This window comes from Pelophylax lessonae (assembly GCF_965119305.1).
Source record: "Pelophylax lessonae genome assembly, chromosome: 3".
NCBI lineage: Eukaryota > Metazoa > Chordata > Amphibia > Anura > Ranidae > Pelophylax > Pelophylax lessonae.
This window is the reverse complement of record NC_138770.1, coordinates 61,918,365-61,936,410: the sequence shown is the minus strand read 5'-3', so window position 1 is coordinate 61,936,410 and position 18,046 is coordinate 61,918,365. Positions and strand designations below refer to the sequence as shown.

The following is an 18,046-nucleotide window of genomic DNA, read 5'->3' as shown; positions in this document are numbered from 1 at the left end:
GCAGACATCCACATGACCATTGCTGAGTCAGAGCCAGAGCCAGAGCCAGAGCCACAGCCTGAGTAGAAAAGCCTGTCCCCCAGGCATTCCCAGCTGAATCAGACCTATAGCTCTGCAATCAGCAAAGCTCCTGTTCCCTTCTTACTTCAGAGCTCCAGCTCTGGTTCAGCAGGACGACCATGTCAACGTCTGCAGAGAGACTACTGCTTCCACATAGTGAGCAAGCATGCTGGCAGACCTCTGCAGAGAAACCACTGCTTCCATATAGTAAGCATCACTTCTAGTCTACAGCATGCTGGTAGTGGGCATTCTCTGGTGCTTGGCTGTGACTGCTTGCTCTCTGTGTAGAATCAGTGGTCTCTCTGCAGAGGTCCAAGGTCACCCCCACTGAGTCAAAACTAGAGCTCTCTATTCAGCAGGGATCATGAGGTTTGCTGATAGAACTATAGGTCTGACCCAGCTGGGAACTGTGCAGAGAGAAAACTGCTTCCACACAGCGGTCTCTCTGCAAAGATCTACGATGTCTCTCCCCACTGAGTCAGAGCTAGAGCTGTCTAATCAGCACTAATCAGCAGGCAGAGGGAGTTTTGCTGATTGCAGAGCTCTGGGTCTAACTCAGCAGGATGTGTGTCAGACCTCTGCAGAGAGACCACTGCTTCCACCCAGAGAGCAAGGATCTGTCTCTGCAGCATGCTGGCAGTGCACAGTCTTTTCTACTCCAGCTGTGTCTGCCTTGTAAATGTAGAGAACTGTACAGATTGCACACCCCCGCTCCTACTGGAATGTGCTTCAATTATTTAAACTGAAGGCTCAATTAACCTCTAAAGTGCTGGAAATATCACCTATCAAGATAGGATACATTTATACATTCAGTAAATGGCACCAGCCTTGTGCTTCTTAGAATACATTCCCCACACCCTACTATGTTCTATAACCACACCCTCCTATGTTCTATAACCACACCCTCCTATGGCCTATCACCGCTCAGCTACAGCAGGATGACGCCATGATACCGAGGAGGAATTTATTTCCAGCTAGAAGTTTTCCCTGCAAGCAAATGTCAAGGTGTCCAACTGTTCTGAGATTCTACAATTAGTTATTATATCTGTCACTATTTACTTACAATCTACACAATGACAGGTTTCTTCTCTGGCTTCCTCAGGACACTTCAGAAAGTTAGAGATTGGAGCCCATTTTTGGCAGAATATAATTCATGATATGTAATACCCCTGTATATATATCTACTATCATCTATATGTCCCTCCTGTTCTATCTGTCTGCCTGTCTGTCTATCTAATCTATCTTTGTCAGTGTCATGCTTACACATTCTTTCTATCTATCTATCTATCTATCTATCTATCTATCTATCTATCTATCTATCTATCTATCTATCTATCTATCTATCTATCTATCTATCTATCTATCTATCATAGATTGTCTATATTTAATCTTGTCCTCTCCCCCTGTCTATGAAGACTGCTCTGGTTCCTGCTGTCGTGCAGTATGGGGGTTACTCCAATCTCCTCTAAACAACGTTGTATCTAGCAAAGAAAGGGTTACTAATGAGCACAACCTGCAATGTATATGGAGCTGATTACTTCAGTGCAATGGGTCGATCCGAAGTTGGAGCAACATTTTACCTTGCAGTAAAGGGGTTAATCCAGGAGCACCTTTAGTATTAAAAAAAAAATCAATGTGCCAGAAATCTGCTTTAGTCCAGTTGAGTCGGTGATGGATCTGCTTTTCCAGTGATGTGAATGCTTGAAGAGGTTACTCCATAGCCACTCTTGTAACAATGCTGAAAATGAATGGTTAAAATTGGCAATGTACCAATGTTGTTTCCTGCAGGAAAGGGGTTAATCCACTGTCACCCCCCCCCCCCCCCCCCCCAGTAGTGTGAGCGACAGTCTTTCTAGTAATGTGGAAAATACATAGTACAGTGAAGTAATATGAATCATTTTGTATGGTGCAGAGAAGGGGTTAATCTGGGAGCACATCCAATACCATGAACAATGCCCCTCCTGGCAAGCAAATTGGTTATGAATTTTATGAATTAGCATGTTCTGTAATTTAGTGGGGAAGGGGTTACGCCTAAAACTCCTCAAGTAATGTGACTAATTCTTTATCTGGCAGGAAAGGGGTTAATCCAATAAAACAATACAGTATATAAGGGAGTGATTAGGGGTTTTTTTAATGTCATGTCCTGGTTATATGAATAATGTATATAACAGAGAAGGGGTTAATCCAGCAGTATGTTTCATGATCTGAACAATGTATTGGACAGTAAAGGGGTTAATCTGGCAGCATTTTTGGTATGTATGAAAAATTTTGTAGAATGTGGTAAATGGATGAATCTGCCTCCAGGAACATGATTAATGTTAGATGAAGTAAAATGAAAAGAAGGGGTTAATCCAGCAGCAACCCATTTTGTAATTTGAACAATTTTTTCTGCAGCGAAGGGGTTAATCTGGCAGAACTTTTGGATATGCATAAATCATTTTTATAGTGCGGTAAATGGATGAATCTGCTTCCAGGGACATGAATGATGTCAGATGGATTAAAATGCAATGAAGGGGTTAATTTGAGGGTAACGCTAGTAATCTGAGCAATGTTTGGGGTATCGTGTGTGTGAACCTCCAGCAATGTAAACACTTGTAATGTGAACCTGTTTTATATACTGTAGTGAAGGGGTTAATCCTGTAGAACATTTTGTAATCTGAAGGATACACAGGGCAGTGAAGAGGTTAATTTTGCAGTTTATCTGATAATGTGAACAATGCTGGGTCGATCACAGAAGTTGCAGCAGCACATTTAGTAACTTGAACAATGTATTGTGCAGTGAAGGGGTTAATCTGGCAGCACTTTTGGTATGCATGAGTAATTTTTTATAGTGCTGTAAATGGATTCATCTGCCTACAGGAACATGAATAATGTTGGATGGAGTAAAACAGAAAGAAGGGGTAAATTGGAGGGATACACTTGTAATTTGAGCAATGCTTGGAGTAATATGTGTGAACCTTGGCAAAGTGAACGGTTTATTTGTAATGTAGAGCAGGGGCTTAACTCAGTAACGTGAGCATTGATTGCATACTAATGAAGGGGTTAATTCAGGAGAACATCTAGCAATCTGAACAATATACTGTGTAGAGCAATGAAGTAGTTAACTTTATAGTTTCTCCGGTAATGCACATAATGCTGGATCCAGCAGAGATAGGGTTAATCCAGCAGCCCATTTTGTACTTTGTACAGTGAAGGGGTTAATTTGGCAGCACTTTTGGTATGCATGATTGATTTTTTTTTTAATAGTGTGGTAAATGGTTTAATCTTCCTCCAGGAACATGAATACTGTTGATGGAGTAAAAGTGCAACGAAAGGGTTAGTTTGAGGGTAATGCTAGTAATGTGAGCAATGGTTGGAGTAAAATGTGTGAACCTCCAGAAAAGTGAACAGTAGAGCAAGAGCTAAACCCTGTAACATGAGCATGGTTTGTATACTGTAGTGAAGGGGTTAATCCAGGAGAACATCTATTAATCTAAGCAATATACTGTATAAAGCAATGAAAGGGTTAATTTTGTAGTTTCTCTGGTAACGCAAATAATGTTGGATCCAGCAGAGATGGGGTTAATCCAGCAGCCCATTTTGTACTTTAAGGGGTTAATCTGGCAGCACTTTTGGTATGCATGATTAAGGTTTTTTGTTTTTTTTTAATAGTGCCGTAAATGGATTAATCTGCCTCCAGGAACATGAATGATGTATGATGGCGTAAAATGGAAAGAAGGGGTTAATTTGAGGGTAACGCTAGTAATCTGAGTAATGTTTGGGGGTAGTATTTTCGAACCTACCAAATATTGGGAACATTGTCATGAAGAGGTTAACCCAGTGGAACCTCCAGCAAAGTAAACAGTAGAGCAGGGGCTTTACCCAGCATTGTGAGCATGGCTTGCATACTGCAGTAAAGGGGTTAACCCAGTAGAACATCTAACAATCTGAATATACTGTATGGAACACTGAAGGGGTTAATTTTGTAGTTTCTCTGGTAATGCAAATAATGCTGGATCCAGCAGAGATGGGGTTAATCCAGCAGCCCATTTTGTACTTAATGCAGTGAAGGGGTTAATCCGGCAGCACTTTTGGTATGCATGAGTAATTTCTTTATAGTGCCATAAAAGGGTTAATCTGCCTCCAGGAACAGGAATACTGTTGGATGGAGTAAAATGGAAAGAAAGGGTTAATTTGAGCACAATGCTAGCAATGCTTGGAGTAAAATATGTGAACCTCCAGAAAAGTGAACAGTAGAGCAGGAGCTTAACCCTATAATGTGAGCATGGCTTGTATAATGTAGTGAAGGGGTTAATCTAGGACGAGACCATCTAGTAATCTAAACAATATACTGTATGGAGAAATTAAGGGGTTAATTTTGTAGTTTCTCTGGTAATGCGAATAATGCTGGATCCAGCAGAGAAGGGGTAAATCCAGCAGCCCATTTTGTACTTGATGCAGTGAAGGGGTTAATCCGGCAGCACTTTTGGTATGCATGAGTAATTTCTTTATAGTGTCATAAAAGGGTTAATCTACCTCCAGGAACATGAATACCCTTGGATGGAGTAAAATGGAAAGAAGGGGTTAATTTGAGCGTAATGCTAGTAATGTGAGCAATGCTTGGAGGAAAATGTGTGAACCTCCAGAAAAGTGAACAGTAGAGCAGAAGTTTAACCCTATAACGTGAGCATGGCTTGCATACTGCAGTGAAGGGGTTAATCCAGGAGGAGAACATCTATTCATCTAAACAATATACTGTATAAAGCAATGAAAGGGTTAGATTTGTAGTTTTTCTGGTAATGCAAATAATGCTGGATCCAGCGGAAATGGGGTTAATCAAGCAGCCCATTTTGTACTTGATGCAGTGAAGGGGTTAATCTGGGAGCCCTTTTGGTATGCATGAGTAATTTTTTTTATAGTGCTGTAAATGGATTCATCTGCCTCTAGGAACATGAATGATGTTGGATGGCGTAAAATGGAAAGAAGGGGTTAATTTGAGGGTAACGCTAGTAATCTGAGTAATGTTTGGGGGTAGCATTTTCAAACCTACCAAATATTGGGAACATTGCCATGAAGAGGTTAACCCAGTGGAACCTCCAGCAAAGTAAACAGCAGAGCAGGGGCTTTACCCAGCATTGTGAGCATGGCTTGCATACTGCAGTCAAGGGGTTAACCCAGTATTACATCTAGCAATCTGAATATACTGTATGGAACAATGAAGGGGTTAATTTTGTAGTTTCTCTGGTAATGCAAATAATGCTGGATCCAGCAGAGATTGGATTCATCCAGCAGCCCAATTTGTACTTACTGCAGTGAAGGGGTTAATCCGGCAGCACTTTTGGTATGCATGAGTAATTTCTTTATAGTGCCATAAAAGGGTTAATCTGCCTCCAGGAATATGAATACGTTTGGATGAAGTAAAATGGAAAGAAAGGGTTAATTTGAGCACAATGCTAGTAATGTGAGCAATGCTTGGAATACAATATGTGAACCTCCAGAAAAGTGAACAGTAGAGCAGGAGCTTAACCCTATAACGTAAGCATGGCTTGTATACTGTAGTGAAGGGGTTAATCCAGGAGACCATCTAGCAATCTGAACAATATACTGTATGGAGAAATTAAGGGGTTAATTTTGTAGTTTCTCTGGTAATGCAAATAATGCTGGATCCAGCAGAGAAGTGGTAAATCCAGTAGCCCATTTTTGTACTTGATGCAGTGAAGGGGTTAATCTGGCAACACTTTTGGTATGCATGAGTGATTTTTTTTTTTTTTTATAGTGCCGTAAATGGATTAATCTGCCTCCAGGAACATTGAATACCGTTGGATGGAGTAAAATTGCAAGAAAGGGTTAATGTGAGGGTAATGCTAGTAATGTGAGCAATGCTTGGAGTAAAATGCGTGAACCTCCAGAAAAGTGAACAGTAGAGCAGAAGCTTAACCCTATAACGTGAGCTTGGCTTGCATACCTATTTGCGCTGTGTACCCCCCTTTTTGGCTTGCATACTGTAGTGATGGGGTTACTACAGGACAACATCTATTAATCTGAACACTTTACTCTATGAAGCAATGAAAGGGTTAATTTTGTAGTTTCTATGGTAATGCAAACAATATTGGCTCCAACAGAGACGGGGTTAATCCAGCAGCCCATTTTGTACTTGATGCAATGAAAGGGTTAATCTGACAGCACCTTTGGTATGCATGACTAAGTTTTTATAGTGCTGTAAATGGATTCATCTGCCTCCAGGAACATGAATGATGTTGGATGGAGTAAAATGGAAAGAAAGGGTAAATTCGAGGGTAACGCTAGAAATCTGGGTAATATTGGTGAACCTCCTAAATAATAGGAACATAGCTTGCCATGAAGGGGTTAATCCAGTGGAACCTCCAGGAAGGTGAACAGTTTTGTGTAATACAGCGAAGGGGTTATTTATATTATATGAACAATGTATACTGTAATAAACAGTTGATGCGAACTATTGCAGTGAAGAGGTTAAACTAGTCATGTAAATACCTTTGCATGGAGCAGTCAGTGGAATCTCCTCTAATGTGAATGTGATTGGATAGTGCAGATAGTGGCAGCTGGCAGGATTCATCTACTGATGTCAGGCATATACTATCGCTCATAGCAGAGGGTCATCCAATGTTGTGGTGTTGCATATTGCAGCGAAAAGGTTTATCTAATTAAAGTGAGGAATGCTGTAAAGTGCGATATAGCGGTTCATTTGATCATTTAAACCATTTAATGCATTGGGGTGGTTTATGTAATATCATGGCCAGTGTTTGACAAGGAAGTGATGGGTTAATTTAGCAGGTGAACCATGGAGTATACAGTAGCAGAGGGTTAATTCAGTAAGGTAAATGGTGTATTATATTGCAATGAAGGGGTTAATCCAGTAGCCTCTCCAGTAATGTATGCAATGTTGTATCGTATGCAGGGAAAGGGTTAATAATGTAATATTAGCAATGTATATTTGCAGGGAAAGGGTTAGTATAGTAACAAGAGCAATGTTGCATCTTTTGCAGGGAAAGAATTAACAATGTAACACGAGCAATGTTGCATCTTTTGCAGGGAAAGGGTTAACAATGTAACACGAACAATGTTGCATCTTTTGCAGGGAAAGGGTTAACAATGTAACACAAGCAATGTTGCACTTTTTGCAGGGAAAGGGTTAACAATGTAACACAAGCAATGTTGCACTTTTTGCAGGGAAAGGGTTAACAATGTAACACGAGCAATGTTGCACTTTTTGCAGGGAAAGGGTTAACAATGTAACACGAGCAATGTTGCACTTTTTGCAGGGAAAGGGTTAACAATGTAACACGAGCAATGTTGTATCTTTTGCAGGGAAAGGATTATTATTATTATTTATTATTATTATTCAGGAATCAGGGGGTCCTGCTCCTGAGAGCTTACAATTAACAATGTAACATGAGCAATGTTGTATCTTTTGCAGGGAAAGGGTTAACAATGAAATATAAGCAATGTTGTATCTTTTGCAGGGAAAGGACTATTATTATTTATTATTATTATTATTCAGGATTTATATAGCGCCAACAGTTTGCGCAGCACTTAACAAAATGAAGGCAGACATTACAGTTACACTACAATTTGGAACAAAAGGAATCAGGGGGTCCTGCTCATGAGAGCTTACAATTAACAATGTAACATGAGCAATGTTGTATCATTTGCAGGGAAAGGTTAGCAATTTAACACAAGCAATGTTGCATCTTTTGTAGGGAAAGGGTTAACATTGTAACAGAGCAATTTTGCATCTTTTGCAGAGAAAGGGTTAACAATGTTACACGAGCAATGTTGTATCTTTTGCAGGGAAAGGGTTAACAATGTAATATGAGCAATGTTGCATCTTTTGCGGGGAAAGGTTTAACAATGAAACATGGGCAAAGTTACATATTTTGCAGTGAAAGGGTTAATCATGTAGCATGAGCAATGTCGTATCTTTGCAGGGAAAGGTTAGCAATGTAACACGAGCAATGTTGCATCTTTTGTAGGGAAAGGGTTAACAATGTAACATGAGCAATGTTGCATCTTTTGCAGGGAAAGGGTTAACATTGTAATATGAACAATGTTGCATCTTTTGCGGGGAAAGGGTTAACAATGAAACATGGGCAATGTTACTTCTTTTGCAGTGAAAGGGTTAATCATGTAGCGTGAGCAATGTTGTATCTTTGCAGGGAAAGGGTTAGTATAGAAATCTGAGCGATAATGTGCCATTGCAGAGAAAGTGTTAATAAATAGCTTTGCAAGTAAACGGTTACTATAGAAATATTAGCAATATATTATCATAGCAGAGAAGGCTTAATATAGTAATGTGAGAAATGTATATGTGCAGGGGAAAGGGTTAATACAGTAACATGAACAATGACATTTTCTTTGCAGAGAAAGGTTTAAATCAGTATGGTAAGCATGTTTGCACCTCTGCAGGGGAAGGGTTAATATAGCAACAGGGGTTGCTTTTTTTGCATGAAAAAGGGTTACATAATAATATGAGAAATGTTGTATCTTTGCAAGGAAAGGGTTAATATAGTCATATGAGCAATGTCGTATCATTGCAGGGAAAGGGTTAATATAGTAATGCAAGCAGTGTTGTAGCTTTGCAAGGAAAGGGTTAATCTAGTGATATAATTAGAATTGTATAATTCAGGGCAAGGGTTAATATAGAAATGTATATGTGCAGGGGAAGGGTTAATGCAGTAATATGAGCAGTGATGTTTCTTTGTAGAGAAAAAGTTAACACAGTATTGTTAGCATTGTTACATCTTGGCAGAGAAAGGATTAAAGTAATGCAGACACTGTTGTATCTTTTAAAGGAAAGGGTTAATCTAGTATTGTGACCAATGTTGTTTCTTTTCAGGAAAAGTGTTACTATAGTGATAGGGACATTGTTGCCTTTTTCAGGAAAAGGGTTAATATAGTAATGTGAGTGTTGTGTCTTTTGCAGGGAAAGGCAATATAATGATTGATACATTGTTGTCTTCTTGTAGAAAAATGATTAATAATAACATGTACATGCCAATATAGTAATGTAGGTGTTGCTGTCTCTTTACAGGGAAAGGATTAATATAGTAATGTGGGTATTGTTGTCTCTTTACAGGTTAGGAACTAATACAGTAAAACCTTGGATTGCGAGCATAATTCGTTCCGGAAACATGCTTGTAATCCAAAGCACTCTTATATCAAAGCGAATTTTCCCATAAGAAATAATGGAAACTCAGATGATTCGTTCCACAACCATTTATTCATAAGTCTTTCAGTTTATAGTCAATATAAAAAGATTATAGCAATGTGATCGGTTGTGTAACTATAAAATGTCCATCCACAAATGGCGCCTCCACAAGGGGATTAGAAGCAAAATCCAGCAGGAGCTACAGAGTATAAAAGAGAAGAGAGGCGCCTCTAAGTGTAGCAGTATGGGGACATTTAATGAAGGTACAACATTTAGCAACTCACATGGTTGATGATTAAAGAGGCACATCTAAGTATGCAGGCATCCACTGGCTCTCACCAATGTCAGTCTGCAATTGTGATTGGGAAGACTACCCTGCAGTAGAGTGATCTGAAAGCGAGACTTTGAACCGCTCGTGGAGCGCAGCGTGGAAGGGTGTGATGAAGATGGTGGTGAGGAGGATGGTCTATGTGGACAGCTTTACCCCGGATGCTTGCATACTTAGATGTGCCTGTTTTAATCATCAACCATGTGAGCTGCTAAATATTGAACCTTCATTAAATGTAACAATATTGCTACACTTAGAGGCGCCTCTTTTATACCCAGTTGTGACATGACGCTACTTGTATATCAAGACATTGCTTGTATATCAAGTCAAAATTTTTTTTTAAAAATTTGCTTGTCTTGCAAAGCGCTCTCAAACCAAGTTACTCTCAAACCAAGGTTTTACTGTATAGTAATGTGGGAATTGTATCTTTACAAGAAAAGGTTTAATATAGTAATGTGAATAATGCATCTTTTCAGGAAAAGAGTCAATATAGTAACATGAGTATTGTTGTGTTTCATAGGGCAAGGGTTAATACAGTAATGTGCTTACTGTTGTGTCTTGGCAGCAAAGGGTTAATATGGTATTGTGGAAATTCTTTCTTGGCAGGCAAAGGGTTAATACAGTATTTTGGATAGTGTTTCTTGGCTGCAAAAGGGTTAATATAGTAATGTGTGTAGTGATGTATCTTGGCAGTGAAGGGGTGAATAAAGTATTGTGGGTTTGATTGTATCATCGCAGTGAAATGGTTAATATATTAAACTAAGTTATTGGTGTATCTTTGCAGGGAAAGGATTACTTTAGTATTGTGAGTATTGGTGTATCCCGGCAGTGAAGGGGTGTAGTAGTAATATGAGTATTGGTGTATCCCGGCAGTGAAGGGGTGTAGTAGTAATATGAGTATTGGTGTATCCCGGCAGTGAAGGGGTGTAGTAGTAATGTGAGTATTGGTGTATCCCAGCAGTGAAGGGGTGTAGTAGTAATGTGAGTATTGGTGTATCCTGGCAGTGAAGGGGTGTAGTAGTAATATGAGTATTGGTGTATCCCGGCAGTGAAGGGGTGTAGTAGTAATGTGAGTATTGGTGTATCCCAGCAGTGAAGGGGTGTAGTAGTAATGTGAGTATTGGTGTATCCCGGCAGTGAAGGGGTGTAGTAGTAATATGAGTATTGGTGTATCCCGGCAGTGAAGGGGTGTAGTAGTAATGCGAGTATTGGTGTATCCTGGCAGTGAAGGGGTGTAGTAGTAATATGAGTATTGGTGTATCCCGGCAGTGAAGGGGTGTAGTAGTAATATGAGTATTGGTGTATCCCGGCAGTGAAGGGGTGTAGTAGTAATGTGAGTATTGGTGTATCCCGGCAGTGAAGGGGTGTAGTAGTAATGTGAGTATTGGTGTATCCCGGCAGTGAAGGGGTGTAGTAGTAATGTGAGTATTGGTGTATCCCGGCAGTGAAGGGGTGTAGTAGTAATATGAGTATTGGTGTATCCCGGCAGTGAAGGGGTGTAGTAGTAATGTGAGTATTGGTGTATCCCGGCAGTGAAGGGGTGTAGTAGTAATGTGAGTATTGGTGTATCCCGGCAGTGAAGGGGTGTAGTAGTAATGCGAGTATTGGTGTATCCTGGCAGTGAAGGGGTGTGTGTAGTAATATGAGTATTGGTGTATCCCGGCAGTGAAGGGGTGTAGTAGTAATGTGAGTATTGGTGTATCCCGGCAGTGAAGGGGTGTAGTAGTAATGTGAGTATTGGTGTATCCCGGCAGTGAAGGGGTGTAGTAGTAATATGAGTATTGGTGTATCCCGGCAGTGAAGGGGTGTAGTAGTAATGCGAGTATTGGTGTATCCCGGCAGTGAAGGGGTGTAGTAGTAATATGAGTATTGGTGTATCCCGGCAGTGAAGGGGTGTAGTAGTAATATGAGTATTGGTGTATCCCGGCAGTGAAGGGGTGTAGTAGTAATGTGAGTATTGGTGTATCCCGGCAGTGAAGGGGTGTAGTAGTAATGTGAGTATTGGTGTATCCCGGCAGTGAAGGGGTGTAGTAGTAATGTGAGTATTGGTGTATCCCGGCAGTGAAGGGGTGTAGTAGTAATATGAGTATTGGTGTATCCCGGCAGTGAAGGGGTGTAGTAGTAATGTGAGTATTGGTGTATCCCGGCAGTGAAGGGGTGTAGTAGTAATGTGAGTATTGGTGTATCCCGGCAGTGAAGGGGTGTAGTAGTAATGCGAGTATTGGTGTATCCTGGCAGTGAAGGGGTGTAGTAGTAATGTGAGTATTGGTGTATCCCGGCAGTGAAGGGGTGTAGTAGTAATATGAGTATTGGTGTATCCCGGCAGTGAAGGGGTGTAGTAGTAATGCGAGTATTGGTGTATCCTGGCAGTGAAGGGGTGTAGTAGTAATATGAGTATTGGTGTATCCCGGCAGTGAAGGGGTGTAGTAGTAATATGAGTATTGGTGTATCCCGGCAGTGAAGGGGTGTAGTAGTAATGTGAGTATTGGTGTATCCCGGCAGTGAAGGGGTGTAGTAGTAATGTGAGTATTGGTGTATCCTGGCAGTGAAGGGGTGTAGTAGTAATGTGAGTATTGGTGTATCCCGGCAGTGAAGGGGTGTAGTAGTAATGTGAGTATTGGTGTATCCCGGCAGTGAAGGGGTGTAGTAGTAATGTGAGTATTGGTGTATCCCGGCAGTGAAGGGGTGTAGTAGTAATATGAGTATTGGTGTATCCCGGCAGTGAAGGGGTGTAGTAGTAATGTGAGTATTGGTGTATCCCGGCAGTGAAGGGGTGTAGTAGTAATGTGAGTATTGGTGTATCCCGGCAGTGAAGGGGTGTAGTAGTAATGCGAGTATTGGTGTATCCTGGCAGTGAAGGGGTGTGTGTAGTAATATGAGTATTGGTGTATCCCGGCAGTGAAGGGGTGTAGTAGTAATGTGAGTATTGGTGTATCCCGGCAGTGAAGGGGTGTAGTAGTAATGTGAGTATTGGTGTATCCCGGCAGTGAAGGGGTGTAGTAGTAATATGAGTATTGGTGTATCCCGGCAGTGAAGGGGTGTAGTAGTAATGCGAGTATTGGTGTATCCCGGCAGTGAAGGGGTGTAGTAGTAATATGAGTATTGGTGTATCCCGGCAGTGAAGGGGTGTAGTAGTAATATGAGTATTGGTGTATCCCGGCAGTGAAGGGGTGTAGTAGTAATGTGAGTATTGGTGTATCCCGGCAGTGAAGGGGTGTAGTAGTAATGTGAGTATTGGTGTATCCCGGCAGTGAAGGGGTGTAGTAGTAATGTGAGTATTGGTGTATCCCGGCAGTGAAGGGGTGTAGTAGTAATATGAGTATTGGTGTATCCCGGCAGTGAAGGGGTGTAGTAGTAATGTGAGTATTGGTGTATCCCGGCAGTGAAGGGGTGTAGTAGTAATGTGAGTATTGGTGTATCCCGGCAGTGAAGGGGTGTAGTAGTAATGTGAGTATTGGTGTATCCCGGCAGTGAAGGGGTGTAGTAGTAATGTGAGTATTGGTGTATCCCGGCAGTGAAGGGGTGTAGTAGTAATGTGAGTATTGGTGTATCCCGGCAGTGAAGGGGTGTAGTAGTAATATGAGTATTGGTGTATCCCGGCAGTGAAGGGGTGTAGTAGTAATGTGAGTATTGGTGTATCCCGGCAGTGAAGGGGTGTAGTAGTAATATGAGTATTGGTGTATCCCGGCAGTGAAGGGGTGTAGTAGTAATGTGAGTATTGGTGTATCCCGGCAGTGAAGGGGTGTAGTAGTAATGTGAGTATTGGTGTATCCCGGCAGTGAAGGGGTGTAGTAGTAATGTGAGTATTGGTGTATCCCGGCAGTGAAGGGGTGTAGTAGTAATATGAGTATTGGTGTATCCCGGCAGTGAAGGGGTGTAGTAGTAATATGAGTATTGGTGTATCCCGGCAGTGAAGGGGTGTAGTAGTAATGTGAGTATTGGTGTATCCCGGCAGTGAAGGGGTGTAGTAGTAATGTGAGTATTGGTGTATCCCGGCAGTGAAGGGGTGTAGTAGTAATGCGAGTATTGGTGTATCCTGGCAGTGAAGGGGTGTAGTAGTAATATGAGTATTGGTGTATCCCGGCAGTGAAGGGGTGTAGTAGTAATGTGAGTATTGGTGTATCCCGGCAGTGAAGGGGTGTAGTAGTAATGTGAGTATTGGTGTATCCCGGCAGTGAAGGGGTGTAGTAGTAATGCGAGTATTGGTGTATCCCGGCAGTGAAGGGGTGTAGTAGTAATGCGAGTATTGGTGTATCCCGGCAGTGAAGGGGTGTAGTAGTAATATGAGTATTGGTGTATCCCGGCAGTGAAGGGGTGTAGTAGTAATATGAGTATTGGTGTATCCCGGCAGTGAAGGGGTGTAGTAGTAATGTGAGTATTGGTGTATCCCGGCAGTGAAGGGGTGTAGTAGTAATGTGAGTATTGGTGTATCCCGGCAGTGAAGGGGTGTAGTAGTAATGTGAGTATTGGTGTATCCCGGCAGTGAAGGGGTGTAGTAGTAATATGAGTATTGGTGTATCCCGGCAGTGAAGGGGTGTAGTAGTAATGTGAGTATTGGTGTATCCCGGCAGTGAAGGGGTGTAGTAGTAATGTGAGTATTGGTGTATCCCGGCAGTGAAGGGGTGTAGTAGTAATGTGAGTATTGGTGTATCCTGGCAGTGAAGGGGTGTGTGTAGTAATATGAGTATTGGTGTATCCCGGCAGTGAAGGGGTGTAGTAGTAATGTGAGTATTGGTGTATCCCGGCAGTGAAGGGGTGTAGTAGTAATATGAGTATTGGTGTATCCCGGCAGTGAAGGGGTGTAGTAGTAATGTGAGTATTGGTGTATCCCGGCAGTGAAGGGGTGTAGTAGTAATGTGAGTATTGGTGTATCCCGGCAGTGAAGGGGTGTAGTAGTAATATGAGTATTGGTGTATCCCGGCAGTGAAGGGGTGTAGTAGTAATGCGAGTATTGGTGTATCCCGGCAGTGAAGGGGTGTAGTAGTAATATGAGTATTGGTGTATCCCGGCAGTGAAGGGGTGTAGTAGTAATGTGAGTATTGGTGTATCCCGGCAGTGAAGGGGTGTAGTAGTAATGTGAGTATTGGTGTATCCCGGCAGTGAAGGGGTGTAGTAGTAATATGAGTATTGGTGTATCCCGGCAGTGAAGGGGTGTAGTAGTAATATGAGTATTGGTGTATCCCGGCAGTGAAGGGGTGTAGTAGTAATGTGAGTATTGGTGTATCCCGGCAGTGAAGGGGTGTAGTAGTAATGTGAGTATTGGTGTATCCCGGCAGTGAAGGGGTGTAGTAGTAATGCGAGTATTGGTGTATCCTGGCAGTGAAGGGGTGTGTGTAGTAATATGAGTATTGGTGTATCCCGGCAGTGAAGGGGTGTAGTAGTAATGTGAGTATTGGTGTATCCCGGCAGTGAAGGGGTGTAGTAGTAATATGAGTATTGGTGTATCCCGGCAGTGAAGGGGTGTAGTAGTAATGAGTATTGGTGTATCCCGGCAGGGAAGGGGTGTAGTAGTAATGTGAGTATTGGTCTATGTTCTCAGGTCTCCTCTCCGGGGTGCGGACGGTAGAAGACTCTGCCGTTGGAGGATCTCAGCACTGCAGACAGCGTTGTGGCGTCCGGTCGGTCGGTCGGAGTATAAGTTCAGCACGGTGGACAGCTCCCATCTCCTGGGTAATGGACAGCTTGGCTCGGGTCACCTGCACCGCTCCTATACTGGATGTGAGCTCTGGTTAGGGGCCCCGGAGGGCTCTGGAGGAGAACAGGAATACCTCACCCATCAGGATGGGCTACAGACTGTGTGCACTCATCTCACTCACCCGACTCCTCTGTTATATCACAGCCTGCACCACAGGTAAGAGGGGGGTAACTCCTCATTCTCTTCTAATGTCAATTTCAGTGGACCAGTTTTTGGGTAGATGCTGACAGTTCATTCTAACTTTAAGGAACTCTGCTGATGATATCCCTGCTCTGTGTACCTGCTATGTCCATTATAAGGGGTTCCCCCCATCCCTGTGCTGAGTTCCCAGCTCTGTAGACCTTATGTGGCCATTATCAAGGGTTGCCAGCATCTCTGTGCTGGGTTCTTTGGTCTGTACACCTGATGTGCTTATTATGAGGGGTTCCCACCATCCCCGTGCTAAGTTCCTGGGTCTACACACCTTATGTGCCTATTATGAGGGGTTCCCGCCATCCCTGTGCTCAGTTCCTGGGTCTGTACCCCTGCGGTGTCCATTATGAGGGGTTGCCACCATTCCTGAGCTGATTTCCTGGGTCTGTAGACCTGTTGTGCCCATTATGAGGGGCTTCCACCATCCCTGTGCTGAGTTCCTGGGTCTGTAGACCTGTTGTACCCATTATGAGGGGCTTCCACCATCCCTGTGATCAGTTCCTGGGTCTGTACACCTGCTGTGCCCATTATGAGGGGTCCCCACCATCCCTTTGCTGAGTTTCACGGTCTGTACACCCGCCGTGCCCATTATGATGGGTTCCCACCATCCCTGTGCTGTCAAATGATAGTAGCACCCATGTTTATCAAATGCAACTTTTATATAATTAAATATATATATATTTTTATATATTTGTTTTTAACTTTTTTCTTTTACAATTACCGTATTTTCCGGCGTATAAGACGACCCCCCCTAATTTTCATCTACCGGTAATACTTATACTTAGGTTACCTTGGAGATATTATACTCGGCGTATAAGACGACCCCCCATTTTTGGGGGATTTTTTTGAGGTTCAAAAGTAGTCTTATACGCCAGAAAATACAGTAACTTTATTGCTATCACATGGGGGGGGGGGGGGGGGGTGATAGCCGATGGCCCCCATGGTATAGCATTTTGCTGTGACAGGTTCTCTTTATTGAGACATCAGACCTAATGATTTTGCTTCATTCATATATGCGGCATGTGGGGGTTAACGACCACCTTTTTGCGGTGGCACAGACACGGGGCAAAAAAAGCAAGTGTGCCACTCGAAAGTTTGTTATTGATTTAAAATGGAAAAATAATGCATTTGGCTACTAGATGGCGCTGAGCATCATGATAATTTTATATAAAACTCAGCGCCATCTAGTGGTCATATATATATTTTTTTATGATTTAAAGATTTAAGCCCGTACACACGTACCGATTGTTGGCCGTGAATTTTCGGCCGCCACCCGATCGGCTGATTTTCGGCTTGTTAGTATGATGCTTCCGACAACCGACTGCGACTTTTCGGCCGAATAAAATCTGGTGTGCATGCTATAAAAATTTTGTTGGCAGTCACCAGAACGGACGATTGTTCCTCAGTCAGTACAGATTTCGGCAGACAAAAATCAGTTGAGCAAAACTGGGCATGCTCAGAGAAGAAAAAACACACGAAAAGTAAACCAGCACATGACATCTCTTCTGCAGTTGGTTGTTGTTGGCCGACAAAATTCGTGTGCAGTCTAGAGCACATTTCAACCAACACAACAACACTGGACAAAAGACGGCCGATCGGTCGGCCAACAATTGGTGAGTGTGTACGAGGCTTAACTCTGTTTTTGTTGAGGGAAAAAAAAAAACATTGCCCTTTGGGTGTGTCCATATCGTAAGTGAATCTAATAGAAGTGGTACATTCTGTGTACAGAACACCTCCAGGTGGCCATATTGCATTTTACAGAAAACTTGAGATTGAAAAGGAAATTGAAAAGGAAAGGTAATTTTTAATAACATTCCATTACATTATGACTTGTGTGGCAATTGTATAAGCTTTATTTGTTTATTTTATTTCCTTTTTTCTTTCGATACTGTAGTTACCCTTAAAAATGGAAAAAAAAAACACATTTGTCCACTAGATGGCGCTAAGTATTATATGAATTTACCATGATACTTAGCACCACGTACCGTAGTACCAAAATATGTGTTTTCTATTTTAAATCAATGAAAATTGTCAATGTGACATACCTATATGTCGGTTCTCGCAGCCGAGCCGGCCTGCCGCAGTATATCTGCGGCGGGCAGTCGGGAAGCGGTTAAAGTGTAGACATAAAAATGAGAAATAACAAAAAAAAAAAAAGAAAAATTCCTAAATATAGTGCCTAGGGGGTCCGCTTAGTCTGCCTGTAAAGTGGCGCATCTGTACTGTGTATAGAAGCTGCTGCAGAAATAATGACAATTATAAAGTCAAAAAATGACATTTTCCCTGCAAGCTTTCTTTGTTTTGTAAACATCAGCTTGGGATGCCAGTCTGTATGATGAGGCCACAATGTAGTGCACTGGGAACAAAATTGGAGATTTTTTGGATAAATTCTGGTGTCTCTTTTGCAGACTTTGAATAAAAGTAACAGGTGTGGAAAAATTGGTCTTTGGGTGTTGGTGGTGCCTTCACACCGTAACTCTATAGAGCAGGGGTATGCAAACTGTGGCCCTTCAGATGTTGCAGAACTACAAGTCCCATGAGGCATAGCAAGACTCAGACAGCCACAAGCATGACACCCAGAGGCATGATGGGACATGTAGTTTTGCAA

General features: G+C 42.2%; 1 protein-coding gene across 1 annotated transcript in view; it reads left to right on the top strand.

The window, feature by feature from the left end:
- CHRNA2 (cholinergic receptor nicotinic alpha 2 subunit) overlaps positions 1-18,046 on the top strand; it is a 168,586-nt gene that overhangs the window by 10,093 nt on the left and 140,447 nt on the right. Inside the window, 1 exon segment of the mRNA XM_082251468.1 lies at positions 15,091-15,402. Within this exon segment, the coding sequence (XP_082107594.1) occupies positions 15,333-15,402 (70 nt within the window). The 5' untranslated portion in view covers positions 15,091-15,332.